This window comes from Volvox carteri (assembly GCF_000143455.1).
Source record: "Volvox carteri f. nagariensis unplaced genomic scaffold VOLCAscaffold_51, whole genome shotgun sequence".
Taxonomy (NCBI): domain Eukaryota; kingdom Viridiplantae; phylum Chlorophyta; class Chlorophyceae; order Chlamydomonadales; family Volvocaceae; genus Volvox; species Volvox carteri.
In genome coordinates, this window is record NW_003307594.1 from 195449 (window position 1) to 212013 (window position 16565).

At 59.5% G+C, this 16565-nt stretch overlaps 3 protein-coding genes across 3 annotated transcripts; 1 reads left to right on the forward strand and 2 right to left on the reverse strand.

Moving 5' to 3' along the window:
* Positions 1-242: 242 nt before the first annotated feature.
* Positions 243-1229, reverse strand: VOLCADRAFT_96291 (uncharacterized protein; the record flags this gene model as incomplete). Its single annotated transcript, XM_002955398.1, has 1 exon — positions 243-1229. The coding sequence occupies one exon, from the start codon at positions 1227-1229 to the stop codon at positions 243-245; it is 987 nt and encodes a 328-aa protein (XP_002955444.1).
* Positions 1230-1595: 366 nt separating this feature from the next.
* On the reverse strand, positions 1596-3109 carry VOLCADRAFT_121421 (uncharacterized protein; the record flags this gene model as incomplete). Its single annotated transcript, XM_002955399.1, has 6 exons — positions 1596-1741; positions 1856-1952; positions 2044-2096; positions 2233-2354; positions 2565-2778; positions 2897-3109. The coding sequence occupies 6 exons, from the start codon at positions 3107-3109 to the stop codon at positions 1601-1603; spliced, it is 840 nt and encodes a 279-aa protein (XP_002955445.1). The 3' UTR covers positions 1596-1600.
* A 221-nt stretch (positions 3110-3330) lies between these two features.
* On the forward strand, positions 3331-14582 carry VOLCADRAFT_119050 (uncharacterized protein; the record flags this gene model as incomplete). Its single annotated transcript, XM_002955335.1, has 8 exons — positions 3331-3456; positions 4462-4678; positions 4883-4980; positions 5886-6061; positions 6249-6888; positions 7529-10224; positions 10773-13761; positions 13968-14582. The coding sequence occupies 8 exons, from the start codon at positions 3331-3333 to the stop codon at positions 14580-14582; spliced, it is 7557 nt and encodes a 2518-aa protein (XP_002955381.1).
* Between the last annotated feature and the right edge of the window lie 1983 nt (positions 14583-16565).

A 16565-nucleotide genomic window follows, 5' to 3' on the forward strand; every position in this document is an offset into this window, starting at 1 on the left:
CGGCGAGGGTGGCTTACACAAACGTCATCAGTGGTTCGCTTTTTTCCTCATGCTAATAGACAGGCAGTCCTATGACGCAGCACACTCTTGAGGCCCAACCTATTAGTGGATTTCAGCTATGGTGGTTTCTACATGCGCTTTGTGTTCACCACCCCGGCCCTTCGTCTCCCGCTCATGCAACAGCTCATATTCAAACAAATCTCCAATATTATTAGGTCACTGGGTACAGCCTTACTGCACCATTACTCCGTCTTTTTCTTACTGTGCTTCTTGGACTTCATTATCCCTTGCACCAATAACCCGGTGAACACCATTCCCACGCCAACCCACTGGTTGAGGAGTAGTGGGTTCCCGTTCCACAGCACCGACAGCAGGATGTTGAAGAACTTGCGCGTCGTACACACAAGTGTGTTTACGAGTGCCCCGAAGGTTTTGATGGTGAAGAATATAAACAGCTGCCCAACGGCACCACAAAGGCAGAACAGGATTATATCCACAAACGCGTCCGGATGGCGCGAGCAAAACGACACGAGCTCCGCTCCCGACCCAGTCGCCAGCATGTACAAACCATAATACAATGCCGTCCAGAAGTTCATCCAGCACATCATGTGGATTGGGCTGTTTTTCCTGTGCCGCTCGTTGATGTGGTCCTGAGCAGCGTTTGTATAGCCGTCAAAGGCCAGGTTGACGAAACACAACGTGTAGCCAAGCAACGGGTTGGGTGAGGCCAGCCGTCCCGTCACCTTGCTGCTGCCTTTTTGAGCAAATGCAGCTACGCCCAGGCCAATCAGCGTCATGCACACGTACTCCAGGACGCTGTACCGCTTGCCGTGTAGCACGACACCCATCAGCATGACAGGGACCATCTTGCAAGATTTAGCGAGAACTTGCGCCGAGTAGGTGATGTTCTTAAGCGCAATCATGCCGCACGCCGGGCCGACGCAGTTGGTGATTCCAGCCCGCCAGTAGTCATGCCATTTTGCCAAGTCGCTGCTGGAAACTCTTCCCGTTAGCAGCAGTACTTGCAGGATTACGCCCGCCCACAAAAAACATGTCAGAGCCTGCGCGCCGTTCAAGGCTTCCAAGTTCTTGAAGCGCTCCTGTTGATCACCATAGCGCTTGATTGCTAAATGCTCGTTGACGACGCCTTGCGTCAAATATGAAGCGTATATCCCGGCGACACAAAACAGCAGAAGCAGCACGGTGCCAAACTTGCTTCGGGTTTCCATTGATTACACGCTGTCCCGCCGGGGTAATCAACAGCTGCCAAACCGGACCAAAAACTATTTTCAATCAATTCAGAATTGTCGTCTTACTTTAAAACAAACGAGAGCTGTTACACTCATGAAGCGACTGCTTCGTCAATTCAGGTAAGGAAAAACATGGGATGGCGTAACCTAAAAGCGCTTCCACAGCACAAAACAGCAACCATAGCGCTTCTTCAGCACAAAACAGAACATAACCTTGATCCTTCTGTCTTCAACGGCCTCACAATGTAGTTGTACGACGGTCGTTGTCCTGTGTTTCACGCACGCATCGCTTGCGCAACGAGCTCCTTACATTGGGAATTCATCACCTGTAAATACTTAGATGAGGTTAGTCAAAGGCGGGTTGCAAACGAACTGTCAAGCGATAGCAAAATGTCTGCAAGAGGTGCACCCAAAATAGCGCTTACCAGGCCCGAAAAGATGTCACGCGCCACAATCCGACAGTCCTGGTCCTCTTTCTGTTTCATAATAGCCTGCGATACAATGAAGGCTTGGTCCGCGTAGATGCCTCGACTTTGCCTAACGCAGTGCTGTGGGGTTGACTGCGTATACGAATGAGTGCTACGTTTGGGCGTTGTGGGCCTCACCAACAAGTTCGAGACTGCAACCGCGTTCCTGGCCACCAGCAGCTGGTTGTCGTTGCTCTTCGACAGCAGCATACCCAGGCCCATCAGAGAGCGCACACTGCATGCCAAGGGTTCCACTGTAAGACCCGTGGCGTCGTATACGGCATGCGCGCGTGCGCATCAACACTCTAGACCTGAGTGCGGCTCACCGCACGTCGTGATTGGGCGTGGCAAGCAGCGACGCAAGCTTCTCCACGGCTCCCTGCGTGCAACCCGGAGTAGAATGAGTAATGAAGGGACAGACACATAACGCGCCGCGCTGTTGAGGAGGAACCCATCCCTTGGGAATTGCACAACATGCCAGCAGTGTAAAACGGTAGACATAGGGGTGTACGTACCTGCTCTGATAGGCCGGCACGCGTATTTTCAGCGCACGCCACCGCACACAAAACGTCCGCAGCAGCTTCCTGAAGCCGTACTGGCATTGACGTGTCGCAGAGCCGCAGCACAGGCGCTAACCCTGCAAACGGGTGCACAAAGACACATGTTCGGTCGTACTTGTCCTGTCTAACGAAGCACGCTGGAGGTCTGAAGGCAGCTCTCGACCCTTAGGGTTAAAGGCCGCGACTGCCGGCGGCGGCGTATGCAAGGCCCTGTAGCGGCTGGCGACGGATCGGTTACGTCGGCTGCTAAAACACGACGCAGCAACATTTTCCCGTCCCAATCGCACCTCCGCCAGCAGTAAGTGCCTCCGCCTCGCCCTCTCTATCGCGCAACGCCTCTGCCAGGCATGCCAGGGCGTTCAACTGCAACGTCCGTTCCTCCGTGTCCGACACGGCAGTAAGGAGTTGCTGCAGCCGGCGCACTAAGCCATCATCGACAATCCGTTTCTGGAGTTCGTCGGAGATAGCCATTAATCCCGAGAGCACAGCGCATGCGTTCGCCTGAAGACAGTGTGCGCAACAAGAAGACTAACGGTTCCATCTGCAGACCCTCCGTCTATTACACGTGAAGGGCTTATGAGCGAAGTCAGAAGAAGTGAACGTCCTTTTACATCGCTACCTGCATGCCCCGGTCGCCACTGTCGTCCAGCATTGCAAGGAAAGTCGGTATCGCGCCGATTAATTCATCGGGTACCGAAGCTTCTTGAAGCTGTGTCAGCAGGATGCATAATCCAGCCATTGCCTGTGCCTTTCGTGCATCATCATGCAAATTGCCAACTTCTTCTCGGATATGCCACTCCACAGATGATTGTATGATGGAAGCGGTATCCATAATAGTAGTCTACTATACCACGTTACAACAGAAACGATTGCCGGGTGCTAGAGCAGTTCAGGGTGCCGACCCAAAGTCTTCGGAGCGAGCGGGAAGGATCCTGGATGTGTCACTTTCGGGCAGAACTCCAAGCTTGCTGAAACTGATTTTCGGTAGTAGTTTATTGAATCATCGTCAGCATGTGTTAGATCATTTAAAAGGATTATCTCGGTCGCCTCGACATGGACGTCGAGGCTGCGACTGTCGAAGACGCTTTGGAAGATGTTGAGCGCAAGCGACACAAGAAAAACCCTTGGGATAGTCGTTATGTTGCTTTCTGCTTATCCGGATGGAAGCCATTTGGAACGGTGAGCTGCAGTCATGGCATGTTGGCGCCTGGGCAACCCGCTCTCTGTTAACCAAAGCCGACCTGACGGCATCAGCATTCATTTAATCGTATAGGTACAACCTGAGCCCAACCAACCAGCAGTCCTGGCTCATCAAAGGCAGCTGCAGCTGCAGCTGCAGCCAGCGAATCGCCGGACAGCTGCTGTTGCAGGCCAGCCCAGCCAAAGTTCCGCTTGCGACGAAGACGCCGATGATGACAGTCTGGCGGTCATGGCCCAGGCGCACGCGGTTGCATCTGCCTCGGCGCAAATCCATGCGCGACTGGAGGTATTCATTCGTTGCAGGAGCGCTTTGCTAAATTGCACATAATTGGTATGAATCGAATGACTCTTGTAACGAGCACGGGCTGACTATGGCACTGACCAGCATACCAGTACACAGTTAGAAAGGAAGTCCGGTTTTGCAGACGGATGCGGTCAGACGGAACCGCTTTGATCGTGGCCTCTTGGATGTTCTCATGAGCGTCTGCGTCCATCTATGCTCGATCAGACCACCCTTACTTCTCCTGCTCCCAGAACTTGACAACCTGGTCCCGCGCTTCGCATACGCGTCCGGCTTGAATATGAGACATCAACTCGCACATTCTAGCTCGTCAAAAGATTGGCAATTGGTCACATGCACCGACCGTCACCGACCCACATCGCTTCTGCGTCAGCTGACGTCAGCTCCACCGAGCCAACGTGTACATCAGTTCCAGCAGCTGGTTCCGTAGCCACCGTCGACATTCGGCTTTCCATCATGCGCTTCACACAAGAGCTATGTCTAGGCCCAGGACCCAAACCGTCATGTGTGCAGTTTGGGTCGCGGGTTTCCTGGGTCCACGGCCCGCATGTGTTTCCTGCTGGCCCCCTTTCCGCTTGCTACTGCTACTGCTACTGCTGCTGTTGCTGCTGCTGAACGGCGTTGCCAACGCTAAACCCGATGCGTGTTGATACCCGGCACATCCTGCCTCCACTCCACCGCAGCTCATCAAGAGCATGAAGCAGGCCCTGGTGAAGCAAACGACCGAGGCCGTGAGGCACATCGGCAAGGAGCTTAAACGTGCGCCACAACGGGGAGGCCCGGCCACTGGAGCCGCTGGCCCAGCGGCTGCGGCAGGGTCGGGGCCTGGGACGGGGTCTGGGACGGGCCCCACTTCCGCGGGCTGTGATGCTGCTGACGATGGTGGCCGCGACGACGACGGTAGGTTGTCTGCGACTTCTTGGTATGGTTACCCTTATGCAGGGATGCTTGCATACAGGCCTGTACCCTTAACGCATATCCTCGAGACACCTCATACATGGGAACGTGTATGCCGTTAGGCCGCTGTAGCACCATTCATACTCCATGCACTTGACCGTTGGTCGTTCTGTTCCCCGCAACTGGGACGCGGCCCCTCCTCTTCAGGCGGTGAGATCGACCCGCCCGATCCACGGCTGCTCTCCCGGCTGTCGGCATGTCTGGCAGTGCTTCGAGGGGAGGCTAGCCTGTGGCCTGGGCAGCTGGTGGGTGGCTGGTTGCCTAATTAGGAAGCAATGTTACAAGGTGGCCCAACAATCACTAGCTGTACAGGCACAGCAGATTGCTCGCCCTACCCCGGGCACAGGAAGAGCCTTATTACGTCTTGTGGCGGGCCGCCAATAGCCTTGATAGCACTAAATGTGTTTCATCAGCCTTTATAACTAAATGACCAAGAGAAAGGGAAGCCGTAAAGGCATGTCCGAAAAAATGATTTTTATGTTGTTAAGTCACTTGAGCACCACGACCCAGGCGGTTCCTGGCTCACCTGCCTGGCGATATAAAACGCATTTGGCAGGTTATGCGTTCTGGGGAGGTTGGGAGTTGGAGGTATCTGGTGATGCCCCTGAGCGACCAGAGAGGGTGGGCGGTGACCATCGACAATCTGACTGCTGTGCTGCTGGCTGGTGGCCCATCCGTTGCTGTGTCCTGGGAGTTTGTAGCATGGGCAGTGCCATGGGCATGGGGGACCCGTTCGGGATCGTCGTCCGGGGCCTCGCACGGGACCCAGAGACGCACACTCGCTCGGGGCCCACATCATGCGCTGGCGTCATCGCACGTGGGTCACGAACCCCGTCAGCCAGTGATTGCGCGCTGCCAGGGCAACCAACGCCCCGGAACTTCGAGTGCTGCTCTTGCCCTTGACCTGTGGACCTGACCTACATACTCACGCGGGCTCTTGCTGCTGCTGCTGCCAGCCCATTAAAGCCAATCTACCATACTCAGCCCCATTCTGCCAAACCCTGCCAATCTTATTTTCTGTTCCATCCCGTAATCCCATGTCGCACATCCGTATACGCCTTGTGCGCCGCTCCGCAACGCCGGTAACTCTCTTGGCCAACCGAACTGCACCGCACCGCATCGGTCTGGCGATGTGGAACTGCGGGTCCAGGTAGCTGTGGCGCGGCGGCAGCTACTAGGCAACGGATTGGTCGCCGCTACAACAACTGCTACAGCTACAGCCTTTGCTACCGCCGCAACCGCGTCCGGCGCGGGACGCTTGGCGGCCTTGTCGAAATCCGAGCCTTGCACCACCTCGCCTTGGAGCCTGGACTGGGACTGGGAGGGGTGAGCACTCGTGTGGGTCTCCCGCCATGTGCGGCCGTGCGATATCCAGCTGTTCCATATATATAGGCATGTATGCATGTTAGTTAGATAGTTAGTCAGGTCCCGAAGCATTCTATCACCGTCACCGCGACTCAATTGTATGACTGAATGAGGACGTGGGCGCAACGGTCATCATACCCTGCCGCAGTGACGCTCGCGCCATCGCAGCGGCCATGAATCACCAAAGCCACATCGCAGCCGCCGTGTATGAGTGGGCGCCGGCAGCAGCCGCAGCCTCCACCGCCGCCGCGGCGGCGGCTGCAACCAACCCAGCGGCGGCATCGGCGGCGGCTCATTCTGCAGCTGCCGCCACCGCCGCTGAACCGCCGGCAGGTGCTTGCGACTTCTTGACAGGGCTGCTCGATGGTATGCCACCGGAGGCCGAGGAGGACCTCATGCAATGGGACGACAGAGAGGAGGCGGAACAGCACCCACACCATCATCATGATGCTGGACACCCACATCGGCTTGGCGGCGAGCGGCGAGGTCGGCGTATGCAGCCGCAGCCGCAGCCGCAGCAGCAACCGCAGTGGGCAGGAACGGAAGAACATATGGATCACTGGCAGCACGTGTTCGGCGCGGATTGCGTGGAGGCGGCAGAGCCCGGCAGCGAGGGCGCAGCTGCGACCAGACGAGACAGCACAGATGGCGGCCGCAGGAGCAGCGTTGGCAGTGCCGGAGGTGGCAGTGGCGAAGGTGGAGGCGAAGGCGGCTGCTTCAGTGGGCGGCGCGGTCCCCAGCTGGAGCTGCCTCAGGCCGCAGCTTCGGTCTTTGGCGACGAAGAGGACGTGGGTATTGGCAAACGAATCGCGCGAAGGGGGAAGGGGGGTCGCGTCAGATGCATGATGCTTGTGAACAGTGGACGGTATAGCATTGCCATACGGTACATAAACCATCGCTCCTGCACCACCACCTGGGTGGAAACGAGCAAAACAACCTTACGAGGCCGTCGTACCTTTTAACGGGTCTTTGTTGGTGCTGAGTTTTCACAACAACAGGGAAGGTTGTCCGCGGCGGCGGACTAGGTAAATATGGAGCCCGGTTTACGGTACGGTGTTAAACACAGCAAAGCGCTGGGGGCCCCCCGGGTCCTATCATTTCGCTGTCACCATTTCCTGGTATATGTATATGTGCCGATTATTTTCCGACGTACGGCAAAGGGACAAGAGCTCGAGGGGGGAGACACACATGGATGCACACATGGAGTAGGACCCATCCGCCACAGCAGCTGAAGACCGACTGCATTGCTCTGGGAGTTTCATTTCCTTGCATGGGGTGTGGGGGGATGGTCATGGCGCCGTGCATGGTGGCAGGTCACGTCCATCCCAATGAAGTGCGGCAACATGTTTCATAACAACGAAAACCCCGTAACGAAGACAACAACCCAACTGACGACCCACTGAAACTCCCGTACACGTCCCACCCTAGGTGCCTCTGCCGTACTATTTGCTGGACCCCGCCCGGCCGCGAAATGTACAGTCGTCGCGGCCGCCAAAGCCGCCTGTCCCACCACCCGGCCAGAACCGGAAGCAGCAACTCCAAGAACAGCAGCAACAACAGCAACAGCAACAGCAGCCTCGAAAAGGAGTGGGAGAGCCACAGCCATCGCCAGGTAACGCAATTGCAGCGGGAGCCACTCACAGCCAACTGCCTGACGCCGCGGTCGTGCCGCCGGCTTTGGATCTCGTCGCCGCCATCGGCGCCGCCGCCGGCACAGGTGCTCCCGCGGCCGCAGACGCGGCAGCAGCGGCGTGGGGACCCGTAGGCTGCAGCCCCGGGGCGCTTCCATTCGCTGTCGAAGACGCTGTCGAAGAGAAGGCAGAGGGCCCGCAGGCTCTGGTGTCTGCGTGGGGCAATCGCCCATCCCACGCGGTTGTACGGCACCTAGGTGGTAGGCCAACATGGGCCAGCCGTGTGAGGGCCACCGGGGCCTGGAGGGGTAGCTGGAAGCCCGGCGGTGGCAGCTGTGGCGAGTACGGCACCCTATCGTACGGGCACGCGGCGGAGGAGCTTGATCTGGCAGACATGGAGGAGGTGGTTTGGATGGAGGAAGGGCAGGCGGTTGGCGGCGGCCGTTGCGGCAGAAGTGGCGGTGACGTCGACATGGGGCCAGCGGCGAACCTTGTGCCCGCTGACGTCTACAGGCGCCCGGGCGCCCCGGATTGCTGTGCCGCCTCTAATGATGGTGATGCTCGTGGCTACGCGCACGACGCCGCGGAGACCGCCCAATACGGCATTTGCAGCGTTATTCGCGTCGAGGAGGGCGGTGCTGGGTTTCAGGATGGGCCGGCAGCGGAAGGCATGGATCGAGACGGTACGGCAGCCGACGGTGGCGGCGATGACGACGACGATATGCAGGAAATCCTAGGCCTGGCCAAGGCAAATGACACGGCAATAATCAACGAGGAGGCGGCATGCGGCACCGAAACCATACAGATCCCACAGGCGGCCGACGCAGGTAGGGCAACAGCCTCGGCAACAACAGCACTCATGGAGGCAGAAGCTGTAGCAGCAGCGGCAGCGATGGCAGTAGCTCCAGCAGCAGGGGTTGAGGTGTTGTCAGCCGTAGCAGAAGCTATACGGGATGGCGGCGGGCGCATGTGCGCGCGCCATACAGCGCCATACGGTGCTATACGGGCCCTGGCACCAGTAGTGGTACCTCGGCAGGCTGCCGTACCGCTACTTGCCCAGCGCAAGGCCAAGTATAGGATGGCAGCCCGGCAATGGGCCGCCGCGGAGGCGGAGGTGGGGACGGCGGAGCCGCTGCAACCGCCGCCAGCTGCAAGCCCTGTTGGAAATGGCAGCCCGAAGACGGCGTCAGTAGGACTGCAAGGGGCTGATGTTGAAGCTGGAGAGGCGGCGGCAGCGGCGGCAGCGCCGACTGCTGTGCATGCTGCGGCGGCGCAGCGGCGACCTGTGGTTTTAGCTGTCGGTCGGCACCGCCGCGGCGGCAGTTCTGCCGCCCTCGGACTGTCGGCTGGACCTAATGGCTTACGAAGCATTACGAATGGACACGGCGATGATGCAGCTGAAGCCGACGGTGCCGAAGACAATGATGAGATTGAGAGTGATGACGGGCCTGACGGCGGCTGCCGTACCGCTGCCAAAGCGCCAGCAGTCCTGGGAGGGTCAAAGGTGGCGGAGGCTGAGAGAGGCGCCATGCACGGCGGCAGCGGCGCCGGCGCCACCGCCGGGACATCATCCCAGGTGCCTCCTAGAGGTGCCATACCGCAGGTCATGGCGGTGCGGCGGCTTAGGCGGGGCCCGCCGCTGGCTCCGGCGCCGTCGCAAGGGCGCTCTTCTGTCGCAGCCCTTTCGGGCGCAGCTGCTACAGGAGGAAGCGGGCCATCGTTAGGCAAAGAGCCGCAACTGGTCGCGGTGCGGGCCGGGGAGGGGCTCAACACCAGTGCCGTTGAGCCGCAGCGCGGGGAGCAGGCCGCTGATGGCGCCGGCTTGCCGTACACAGGCCACGGAGGTGGTGGGGCCGGGGATGAGGGCGGGACTGCGGAGGGAGTCATGGAGATGGCACATGGTGGGTCGTCGCAGCGAGAGGGGGCTGATGCAGCTGGCGAGGGTAGTGGAGATATCGCGGGGGGTGGAGGGGCGGCGGAGCGGCAGCTACGAAGACCGGCGATTGGAGGCCGCCGGAGTGCTACAGACCGCGGTGGTGGTGGTGGTGGCGGTGGCGGTAGCAGCGGTGGCGCAGCTCGCGCCGCTGATGTGGACGTCGATGCTGACGCTGACTCTGACCGCGGCGGCCAAGGTAAAGACGTTGAAGCGGTTGGACTTGACGAGATTGTGGACCGTGATGACGATGAGGAGGAAGACAATGCCGCTGCCACAGCGGGCGGCCCAGCCGCTGCAGCCGCCGTACCGGTAACGGCGGCAACAACGTCCATCCGCGTGTTGCCGAAGCTGCGCCGTCGCGGAGTGGATACCGGCCTCGGCGGCAGCAATGCGGCCGCCGCCGCCGCCACGGCCACGGCCAGCAACGGCGCACGTCCTGTACGGCAGCCAAAATTCTTAATCCGAGCGTCTCCGGTGCTTGGGATGGGTGAGGCCCAACTGAGGACCTTGGCTCCCGCGGCGGTGCTGCAGTCGTCCGGATGGAACGCCAAGATACGGTACGACAAAATGTGGCGTGCGCGCTAGGGGCACGGGGCAGGGTTTCGGAGTCGTACGGCAGTGTCGTGCTCTCCGTGCATTGCATGGTGTCTTCGAGGCGGCGCTGCGGCAGGAAGTGCGGGTGCGGGGCTACACCCTCCGGCTGCGCCTCGGCCGAGAAAGCATGCCCGGGGCATCATCGTACGGCTCATGCTACGGGGGCAGCCACTTCTTCTGCTGCCACTTCCGCCACTGGGTGCTCTTCACTCAGCAAGCCGGCAGTCTGGATGAGGGGAAATTGCTGGACGGCAAAGGGTCACGCCCATCCATCCTGCGCTTGCAAAGGCATGCATTACGCAGCCAGCTATACCGACCCATCCGCCGCGCCCAACCCGTTCCCCCTCCCTTGATGCCCATATACAAATCGGATGGTTGGTTTGCTAAGTGCTGCCTTCCCGCGCTCCCCACCTGCCGTACATTACTCGCCGGTTAGGCTTCCGGCTCAACGTTCACTAACCGTCAAAACTAACCTGAAGCCATCCTAACCGCCGACACTGTGGCTGTGCAGGTGTCGCCCCGTTCACAATCCGGAGCTGCTGCTGCTGCCTTCTCAGCCGCCCAGGACTAAGGAGGGTAGTGGCAACACAGGCGGGCGGAAACTGGAGGAGATGATCATTGCCAGGTCCACCGACCCACGGGTCACAGAAGCGCTCGACGTCGCGCGGCGGCTCCTAGCGGCGATGCTTCCAGTGGAACAACTAAAGGCGCTGCCGCCATGGCCACCGCCACCGCCACCGCCGCCAGAGCATCCCGCGCAGCAACAGCATCTGCAACTGCACCGGCAAGGGCAACAAAACCTCGGACACGGCGTTGACCCTCACGCAGCAGTACGGCAGCCGATGCCGCCGCCGGCGCTGGCAGCTTCAGGGACGGCGGCCGCTACTGGCGGTGCCGGCGGAACATGGGACGACGACGATGACGACGATGTGTACAACGAGGCATTTTTTGCGGAGCTTGACCGTGCCGTAGAGGCGCATGTGGCGGCGGCGGGCGGTACGGGTGCAGGTGCGGCGACGGCTGTGCTGAATGTAGGCGGCGTCGCCACCGTCGGCGTGGCACTGACGGCAGCAGATGCTGCCGTCGCACCAGCGGCGACGCTGGCGGCGACAAGGGGAGCGGCAACGCTGCGTCATGAGGGTTTCGCACCGGAAAATGCACCAGCGGCGGCGGCGGCCACAGGTGCCCACCGGGGGCCCCCGACGCCGCAGCTCATCCCCCTGTATGGCATTTGTCTGGAGGAGCCCGGTGGCGAAGGGGACGCACGGGGTGTTGCCAAGGCCCGCGGAAACATGGACACCGAGTCAAACCCTCCTGCTGGCGTCGCCGCCTCCTTTGCGGTTGCAAAAGCGGACACGTCATGCAGCTATCGTACGGCAGATGAATTGCTCGCGGCGGAAATGCACTTGCAAGACGGCGGAAGCGCTGCCGTAACTCCTGCCGGTGGCATCAGCAGCGGTGACGGCGGCCGTTGCACCGCCCACCTGGCAGTTGGCAGTAGCGCCCCTAGGCACCTCCCAGCGACTGCTGTTGAATGGGTACACAGTTCGTACAAGGATACTATGACGGGTACGATTTCAACGGCGGGCATACACAGCGTCGTTTTCACGCCTGCTTGCCTCAACGGCGGCGCCGGACAGATAAAGACGTTAGATGGTTATGGTGACGGAGGGTACGATGATGACGTCGAGGACGTGGCGGTAACCATATGTGACGAAGACGATCGTCCGCCGCTGATGACGCCGCTGATGTACGGCAGCAGGGCCACGGGGTTGCACAGTGGTTGTGCAGGCCATGACGGCTGTGCAGCACCGGCCTCCGCCCCGGCGGCGGCGGCGACGGCAGCGGGGCAGGTGCTGCTGACGGCGCCGCGCGGTGACGGCAGCTTACACAGCCGGACATCAACGGGCGCCGGCGGGCTGTACGGCATTAGTCAGCCGTATTGGGAGCTCACTACCCCTAGCGCCGCCGTTCCGCCGCTGCAGCAGCCCAGCGGCGCTGTACGGCATCAACTTGCTGTAGGAGGCGCGAGGTGCGAACAAAAAGGCTGTGGCGTAGGCAGCGGCCCAGGGAACGGCGGCGGATGGGTAGCTAGCGGCTCAGACTCTGGGTTGGTCGGCCCGAACACAAGCACGGCGGCGGGCGTCGTTGCCGGTGGTGGGTTTACAGGGGCCAGCTGCTTTAGTTCACCTGCTGACGAGGTCAAGCCTTGCAGTGGCGGTGGTGGTGTCCTCCGTGGGCTGGGCGGCGGGTCAGTGTCGCCAAGTAAAGGAGCGGGTTTGCATGGGAGCCAGGCGAGAAAAGCGGTAGCAGGGTGGCGGGGGGGGCCCGAGCTGTTGCATGGCGGCTGGGGGGCATCGGCGGTGCTGCCAGCAGCGGCGGCGGAGGCCGCCGCCGCTGCCGCCGCTGCCGTGGCCCAAGCAGTAGCAGCCGCAGCAGCTTCCGCAGCAGCGATGGTCGGTGCGGATATTCATCTTGAGGAGGAGGCCGTCGCCATTATGTACGGTGATGACGTGGACTTCCCTGACGACTTTGATGGCGATGCCGTCCCTGTCATGTACGACAAAAACGGTGACGATGCGGTCGTGGTGCGGCACGGCGGTGACGGTGAATACGATGAGGGAAACGATGTTGACGTGAAGCTGTTGGGTAGTAGATCGGTTGGCTCCATCGATGGGGGCAGCGTGGATCGATGCGTGGAGGAGCTACAGCATGGAGGTGGCGGCGGCGGCGGCGGCGGCGACGCTGCCGTTGCCGTGGAGTCCGATGCGGACGACACAGACTGCAACGTGGAGGTCGTACTGTCGCCGGAGTGGCCTCGTGTGTACGGCGGCGGCGGTGGCGGCGGCGGCTGCGCTGACGGCGGTGGCAGCGGAATGTGGGACGACGGCATCGGCGACTTTGACTGGAAGAAAGAAGACGGGGACTTCGATTTCTGGAATACGTCAACTCCTCAACGTGGATTGGCAGCTGGGGCATTGGGTAATGGCAAGGACGGTGGCGGCGACACCGGTCGCGTCGGCGGTGATGGAATCCTTTTCGATCTGGAGGTGGCAGTACCAGAGTCGCGCGGTGCGTGTGAAAAGTACGGCATTGACGTTGCTGACTGGGAGGCTGAAGAACCGGAGCTATCCTGCTCGCTTGTGTTTGACTCCGACACGGCCTTGTACGACGACAGCATCATGTTGATGGACGAGCTAGCCGCTCTGCCCGGAGAAGAAGTCAACCAGCTGCGCGATGCCGTACAAAATGCCGTAAACGACGCTGTGCAGCGCGGTGCGGTGTCCGCGGCCGAAGGTGCCGAGGCGGTGGCGGCTCTCAACGCGGCAACGGCGGCGGCGACAGGGGCAGCAGTAGCGGAGCCGGAAGCCGACCCCACGGAATCCAGGACGAACCCACGGCCTGCTATTTCCGCCGCCGCCGCCGCCGTACAGACTGCGCAGCCCCATGGGGGCGGCGTCAAGCGGAAGCGGGAGCAGCTATGGGCCTTATGCATCAGGGTAAGCCGCCGCGACTAAGCCTAAGTGTACAACATGTGCACCCCTGACTGCACTCCCCGGCCGTGAAAGGCCGTGAGCTCTCCGCGGCTTACCCGTGTTACTCCCCGCCTTTCAAAACACTCCCCCGTGTTACATCTGATAGCTGTGTGGTTCAATGTCCCGATGCGTCCTTCCCCTGCGCGCGTATGTATGTCCTATCCGTCCAGGAGCTGCTGGCCGCCCGGCAGCGGGGCCGACTGGACCTGCGGGCCCTCATGGCCACCCTGGCGGACAAGATCAGGGCCGCTACAGCCAATAACACCGCCATGGCCCCCGTCACCGCCATGGCCCCCGTCACCGCCATGGCCCCCGTCACCGCCATGGCCCCCGTCACCGCCATCCCCGTCACCGCCGCTTTGACACTCAAGTCGGCGGTGACGAGCAGTAGTGGTGGTGATGCTGCTGCTAGGGGGAAACCTCCGTCGCCACTAGCCCTGCTATCCCTGCGACATCTGACGGCGGATGCCGTAATCGCTCAGGAGCTGAGAAACTCCTCTTCCTCTGCGGGGGGACGAGGGGGGGGAGCTGCGGGGGTAACCCCAGCGCCGCCACGTGCCACGGCGACGGTGACGACGCACCGGGTGTTCCTGGGCCTGCTCAACTTGGCGCATCAGAACAATGTGGCCTGGCACCAGCAGCGACTGCAGCAGCAGCAGCAGGAGGCGCGTTCGCTGCGTGGCGGTGGCGTGACGGCGCTGAGCCGGCGGTGGGTAGAGGGTGAGATGCGGTTGGTCAGCTCGGGGGATGGCGATGTGCGGATCCAGATAACGTCTGTTGTCTGACGTTGTGATGACCACGATATGGAAATGACGGCGATGTTGAGCTGGGGGGTTTATAATCGCTGCAAGAGGATTTCGGGAGGAGGATAAGGAGAAAGGAAGGGCATAACAACTCCCCAAGGGCATAAAGAACTTAGATGAACGAGAGGAACCTGTATGCACGTGTATGCGGTTTGTACTTTGGTCTGCAGTGATTGCGATGTTGAGGGTTAGAGCATGATTTACTAGTTGAATCATCGACACTTGACTCAGCAACGGGAGTTGGATGAGGCCGCTGAGGAGCTGCAACACGCACTCAGGTGACCAAGCCCCCCTACCCCTGTTGGCGGCGCACGCACATTTGCTACGCGACCTCAATTAGCACCTACCTACCTACCTACCTACCTACCTAACTACGGGGCCGGCAGGATCTCGTCATGCGCCTAAGTAGCCGCAATGCTTCCCCCCTGGTTAAAGGCAGCTGTTGTGGCGGCGAGCCCATGCTGTTGCTGGACACACAATGCCACAGACAAAAAGCGCAAACACAACGCCACGCATCAGCAGCACACGCTATGCAAAGTTGAGCCCCTGGGACATGGGATGCAGGCAGCGAGCCCTGTCCAATCCTCAAGAACTGTTGGCAATTCAGCGTGACCGCATGATTGCCTTTCACAAGCTTTCGTCCTTGTTCGGCCGTGTTCCCGCCTTCTTCTATCTTTTAGTCGTCTGGGTATCTCAGCTAAAGCCATTAGGACTTAGGATCATCACGTCACATCAGGTTTCCCTGGCTGCATTTTTATGGAAAGCCGCGATCCACAGGCGGATCAATCTTACACAGGTCGTCGCTGTGTTCTGTTTTGAACCTTCCTTCGCCCTAATTTCCTTCTGGGCATCCCCACGAAAGATGTTTTACTTGTAGGAAATTGTTCGCCTCGGGGGTCCCACCGTAAGTTATGATGTCTCGCCAGTGCACCGATTTTCAGTCAGTCCCTGCGCAATCCAGCCTACCTATTTACCTGGAAGGTAAATGGGGAAAACAAGTCCGCGATCAACATGAAACATTTGTCGGTTGAACTATGTGGAACAGGTTCCAAGCTCCTTTCGCCGGACGCCATCAATAAGGGCATTTGTAGGCCAATCAGGCGCCAATCAGCTTTCTTAACCTTACACCCACATGAGTCGTAATTCAATTACAAAAGCTTATTACGGGGACAATAATGTAGGCCTGGAGATGTCAAAACCTTCTCACAACGGGCCTTCCACAACTGGCTCGTTCTGCTGCGACTGTTCCATCATTCTACATTCTTTGAGTCTGATCTAGCTACGCTTCATCATGTCAAGCTTAATCGGAGCTATGCTGCGGCACCTGGGATGTCATCGGGTGACATTCCGGTCCCGTAACTAGCCGTGAGACTTATCGAAAAGCTCCTGGTCAGAAGACAATTATTAAAACATTTGATCTGCTAGGTGCGTCAGCTTCAACCCGAGCGCTGCCAGAAGGCTTACTCAGACATGGAACGGCAGCTTTGCGATTGATGCCTTTGAGGCAACGACTAACCCACAATGGAAATTGTGGAAGTACGGCCTGTCTGCCATGCTTATTGGTTTTTGGCGCCAGGTGCAATCTTCCGTACCAATCCTTTCGTCTTCCGGGTTGGTATAAGAGGCTATGGACCTTCTTTTCTCTTTGGTCTGGAAAGCTTATTGCGTAGTGAGTTAGAACCGAGCATAGTTGCAGGACGCACTTGTAAGATCTGGAAATCGCTGGTGCTTCCGATCCACTTTGCCTTCTATAGGTTTTTAGCTGCTTTGGTAATAGCACTTAGTGTTAGAGACTCGGAGTCAAGTCTCGTAACAGTACCAGTGCTTGCAGCTTGCGCGGGCAACGCTTACTGCCTCTTCGATCAGGTTATGAGCCCCGACTAGACAGTCGGCTGTAGAACACAATTGTTTGCTTGCTACGGTGGACTACACCCTTAAGATGGATCAGAGGTTGCTGTTTAGTGA